Genomic DNA, 5,503 nt, shown 5'->3' with positions numbered 1-5,503 from the left:
CATAAGATGAAAAACATTGGAAATAATCATTTATTTTGTCTCCAAAAGTGCAAGTTATTCATATTTATAAGAGTAAAATGGCTGTTGATGTTTGGTAATGTGTGATAGAGCAGCTCGATTATGGGAAATATCCTAATCACCATTATTAATAATGACACACAGTTCAACTCAAAACTATTCGCCCTGCTGTGAATTTTTTATTCATAATTATTCCCCACATGATGTTTCTCAGATTCAGGAGTTTCTCACAGTATTTCCTCTAATATTGTTTCTTCTGGAGAAAGTCTTATTTGTTTTATTTCAGCTAGAATAAAAGCAGTTTTTAATAGTTTTAAAGCCATTTTAAGCTCAATATTATTATTAATATTAAAAATATGAAAGAAACTGTGCTTTAAGCATCTCCACTGTGAGAAAAACTCTTTAACTACAGCTCCAGCAGTCCTTCAGTCAACAGCAGTGAGGGATTTTCTCCTGTTGTTGTTTGATTGATGATAAACACAGTGGGCAGCAGGAATATAGTGCGCTGTCTCTTTAAGAGCAGTCCAGTTCTGAATAATGGTTTCACTTTCACTTCTCTTATAATTCTCAACTCGTTTATTTATTATATAAATGAGGATTAATATGAATAATCACATGTATCTGACCATTAAAGCGCTCACATCAAGATGACTTTAGATGTGTGTGTGCTCTGAGGCTGAGCGCGCACACACACACACACACACACACACACACACACACACACACACAACAGCATGCAGTCTCTTTCACGCTTTTAAAAACATGAATGATGTGAGTGTGCATCAATGAATGATGTGCGTCACGTGCTGCAAACGTTACATACAGTACCTGCTGTTAGTCATGTTCATGTGGAGCTGAGCTGTGCAGAGCAGTGTGTGTGTACATCTGCAAAGAGGCGGTATATGATGCAATAATCGATTATCTTCACTCATGATTTTCCATAAGAGACAAAATCAAAACTGAATTTCCATTAACTGCTCAGCCCTAATGTGTGTTTTAATTCCAGTCGCTCAGTGTTGATGTTCAATACATAATCATAGAGAGTAGATAGAGTGTGTGTGTGTGTGTTTCCTTCAGTCATGTTAACATCAGGTACTGCACCCTTCACTCAGAAGTGTCTGACTTGTAATATGTGAGTGTGTTTACTGTACCTGTCTGAACTATGAGGGGGAAAAATAAAAGAATGGCTCATTAATCAATAATCGAGTTACAGTGTTGAATTAATCGAGGTGTTGATTTTAGGCTGAATGACCCAGCCCTAACTCTACCAGACTTTACTATAGTGATAGTCACTTAATGATCTCAAAGTGATCACATTCTAAATAAAGTGTGTGTGTGTGTGTGTGTGTGTGTGTGTGTGTGTGTGTGTGTGTGTGTGTGTGTGTGTGTGTTTGTGCAGCAGGTGGTCAAAGCAGATATTGTCAACTACAGTCAGGAGTCTGTGGCTCGAGCCGTCAACACTCCGCGCAGCTCCATGTGTGTCATCCAGTGAACGTCCATCTGAGATCTACAAGTGTGTGTGTGCCTGCAGACTCTGAACACACACACACACACATATATATATACACACACACACACAGAAGAGATACAAACAGACTCTCTCTCGCTCTCTCTCTCTCTCTCACACACACACACACGGTGGACACTGCTGAACTGGCTCTGTGCTCTCCTCGCTCTTGTCGTTTGTCAGTTGGCGTGTGTGTGTGTGTGTGTGTGTGTGTGTGTGTGTGTGTTCCTGATGAAGCTTTAACATGTGACAGGTTTACATTTCACCCTTTACCTGTGAGCGGAGATGACGGATGAGGACCACACCGAGACCACTGACTGCTGCAGGAGGAACACACTCACTCACGACCACACCAGTGTGTGTGTGTGAGAGAGAGTGTGTTTGTTTGTTTGAGTTAGTGAATGTGTGTGAGAGAGTGTGTGTGTGTGTGTGTGTGTGTGTGTGCGTGCGTGCGTGCGTATGTGTGTGTGTGCTCATGCTGATCATCTACTCTCAGCACTTCTTCACAGTGAGTCCTCTGATTTATCCCACACAGTATTTCTCCATGGAGAGTGAATATCTCAGATGAGCAAACATTCTCCTAACATTCTCCTGTGCTTCAGAATTGGTTGTTTTTGTTAAAGGCCCCTTAAAATGAAAATAAAGACGAACACTACAGAGATTGTGCTGTTTATAATCATGAAGTAACCGTAAATGATTCATATTTAATCCTCCATGTGATGATGAATTCACTTGCGTTACAGCAGGGTGAAAAGGTTACGGGAACGTTCTGGGAATGTTAATCGAAGGTTGTGGCAACATTCTATTTCTGTACGGAAAGCCTCCCCGGCCAGCTGAAGAAAGCGCATGTGTGGGGAGCAGGTTAATCCTGCCGCTCCATGTTCATGACAGATATTTGATGATTATGAGCATCATACTGGAGCAATAATCTGCAGTAGAGCGCAGTCACACAGAGCCGAGCTGGGCTGAGGGTGTGCAGGCGGCCTGTAAACACCGTTTGACTGATTTGTTGGCCTGTGTGTGTGTGTGTGTGTGTGTGTGTGTGTTTTCATTTCCACGGGACGCCCGGATCCCTCTACTTAGATCAGTTTGATGCTCTGACCTCTGAATATTTCTCTGTATATGCTGACTGTGTTTGTGAGCTCCAGGTGTTGTAGAGCGTCTTTGAGGAATAAATGTCACTCGCTGACCTGCACGTCTGCTTTTCTCCCTTCCCCTCTCCATCTTCATTCCACTGGAAAGTAAGAAATGTCTTTTCCGAGTCCCACGGTCAGAAGATGTATTAATGCGGAGCAGGATGTAGACATGTGGTCAGGAATATTGTCCAATATTAATATCATTCAAACGTCTGCCTGTAATTTACTGTAACGTGATGCCGGTGAGTAATTGCGCTTGAAATAGTCTCCTCTTGACAGCACTTACACACGAGCTGTTCAGGGCGAGTCCAGCGCTCATCACTTCAGCTGATGTGGAATTATACGCGGATTATTATTATTATTATTATTACACTCGGCGTGACGTTTCATTTACTGCGCATGCGCGGCCGCTCAGAGCAATAAATATATACTATAATACGCTTCTCACGCTATAATGATGTATAGTAATGAACTGCATTAGACTATAGACACTACAATTCATGCATTCATTTACTATAGTACTGTATAGTAAGTAGACAGTGGGATAGGCAAGTGTATTATACAACCGTTTGTAAATGAATTCTCTGAACTATAATAAATACTGTAGTATACTTTAGTTTTTACGACAGTGAGTTGCTGTGTATTGTTGTTTAATATACCATAGAAAATACAGTATTGGGTCGCCTGTTTATATTACTGTAGTTGTGTTACCATAGCAACTGTAGAATCACAACAACAAATTAATCATTGTGGTTGTGTTACCATAGCAATTGCAGAATACAACCAACAGGTGAATTTAGATAGTGATTGTGTTACCATAGAAACTGGAACCACCACAACAGATCAATTATTATAGTTGTTGTGTTACCATAGCAACTGTAGAATCACCACAACAGATCAATTATTATAGTTGTTGTGTTACCATAGCAACTGTAGAATCACCACAACAGATCAATTACTATAGTTGTTCCGTTACCATAGCAACTGTAGAAACACCACAGCATATTAATTGCTCCAGTGGTTATGTTACCATAACAACTGTAGAATCACCACAGCAGATTAATCACTAGTGGTTGCGCTACCAAAGCAACTGCAGAATAACCGCAACAGATGAATTACGATAGTGGTTGTGTTACCATTGAAACTGTGGAATCACCACAACAGATCAATTACTATAGTTTTTGTGTTACCATAGCAACTGTCGAATCACCACAACAAATTAATCACTGTAGTAGTGTTACCATAGCAACTGTCGAATCACCACAACAAATCAATCACTGTAGTTGTGTTACCATAGCAACTGTCGAATCACCACAACAAATCAATCACTGTAGTTGTGTTACCATAGCAACTGTCGAATCACCACAACAAATCAATCACTGTAGTAGTGTTACCATAGCAACTGTCGAATCACCACAACAAATCAATCACTGTAGTTGTGTTACTATAGCAACTGTCGAATCACCACAACAAATCAATCACTGTAGTTGGGTTACCATAGCAACTGCAGAATCACACCAACAGGTGAATTAAGATATTGGTTGTGTTACCATAGAAACTGGAACCACCACAACAGATCAATTATTATAGTTGTTGTGTTACCATAGCAACTGTAGAATCACCACAACAGATCAATTACTGTAGTTTTTGTGTTACCATAGCAACTGTAGAATCACCACAGCAGATTAATGACTATTGGTTGCGTTACCATAGCAATTGTGGAATCAGAACAACAGAATAATTACTATAGTTGTGTTACCTTAGCAATTAGAATTAGAATGACACAAGAGATTAATTCAAGTACAGTAGTAGTACAGTTCAAATACACTATGGTATTTGCTATAAATTACTGCAGTATTTTTTCATGTGGGGTATCACAAGACAGCACAACAACGTAACGATTAATGAATTAAGAGTTTTAAATGTTATTGTTTATTGTTATTGCCTCAAATATTACACTTGTTTTGTCTGTTGGCCTAACAGGTCTGGTTTCAGTCTAATATTAATATTCTGCTGCAGAAGAGAAATCGTATGAGCGTTGCTTTTGTATTCCTCAAGATATTCAGAAACAACTTAGTCACATTAAATAAATCAGACGTGTCCAGCTTCAATATTTAAGAATAAGCTTCATAGGTAAATCTAATGTATTAATAATTTTGTGTGATTATTTTGTATTTATTTTTTTAAACCTGGCCAGTTTAATACTAACAGTGCCTTATTGCATCTGTTTAAGTGCTGTAATGAAATATATTATTTCCTTTTCGTAATTTATTCATTTTATTTTCAGCTTAGTCCCTTTATTAATCTGGGGTCACCACAGCAGAATGAACCGCCAACTTATCCAGCATATGTTTTACACAGCGGATGCCCAGCCCCTAACCATAACCCAGCTGCAACCCATCTCTGGGAAACATCCATCCACACTCATTCACTACAGACAATTTAGCCTACCCAATTCACACGTGTTTGGACTGTGGGGTAAACTGGAGCACCCGGAGGAAACCCACTCGAATGCAGGGAGAACATGCAAACTCCACACAGAAACACCAACTGACCCAGGCGAGGCTCGAACCACCGACCTTCTTGCTGTGAGGTGACAGCACTACCTACTGCGTCTGCGCCACCTTTCGTAATATATATATATATTTAAATACACTGACTGTATGATTTAATGATCTCTATGTGTACCGGCGATGATAACTGAGGCGCAAAGACTGACCGAATGAAGATTTTGTATTTCAGTCGCAGTTCCCGCGCTTCTGAGGAGATTCTGTCACTTGGCGCAGGCGCTGTTTGTACAGGTGTTTTAGTAAAGAAAACAACGCCAAGACGCTTCCAGTTC

At 40.0% G+C, this 5,503-nt stretch overlaps 1 protein-coding gene across 4 annotated transcripts in view; it reads left to right on the top strand.

The window, feature by feature from the left end:
- rab28 (RAB28, member RAS oncogene family) overlaps positions 1-2,182 on the top strand; it is an 18,097-nt gene extending 15,915 nt beyond the window's left edge. The window contains exon 7 of one of the 4 annotated variants that reach the window (XM_056472705.1): positions 1,421-2,182. In XM_056472705.1, coding sequence (XP_056328680.1) covers positions 1,421-1,510 — 90 coding nt within the window. In that variant the 3' untranslated portion in view covers positions 1,511-2,182. Of the gene's footprint in view, positions 1-1,417 lie in introns of all 4 variants that reach the window. The other 3 variants (XM_056472701.1, XM_056472702.1, XM_056472704.1) reach the window with 3 other exon arrangements.
- Positions 2,183-5,503: the final 3,321 nt, after the last annotated feature.

Source organism: Danio aesculapii, chromosome 14, assembly GCF_903798145.1.
Source record: "Danio aesculapii chromosome 14, fDanAes4.1, whole genome shotgun sequence".
NCBI classification, from domain to species: Eukaryota; Metazoa; Chordata; class Actinopteri; order Cypriniformes; family Danionidae; genus Danio; species Danio aesculapii.
Note: the sequence above shows the minus strand (reverse complement) of the source record. Positions and strands in the feature narration are given on the sequence as shown.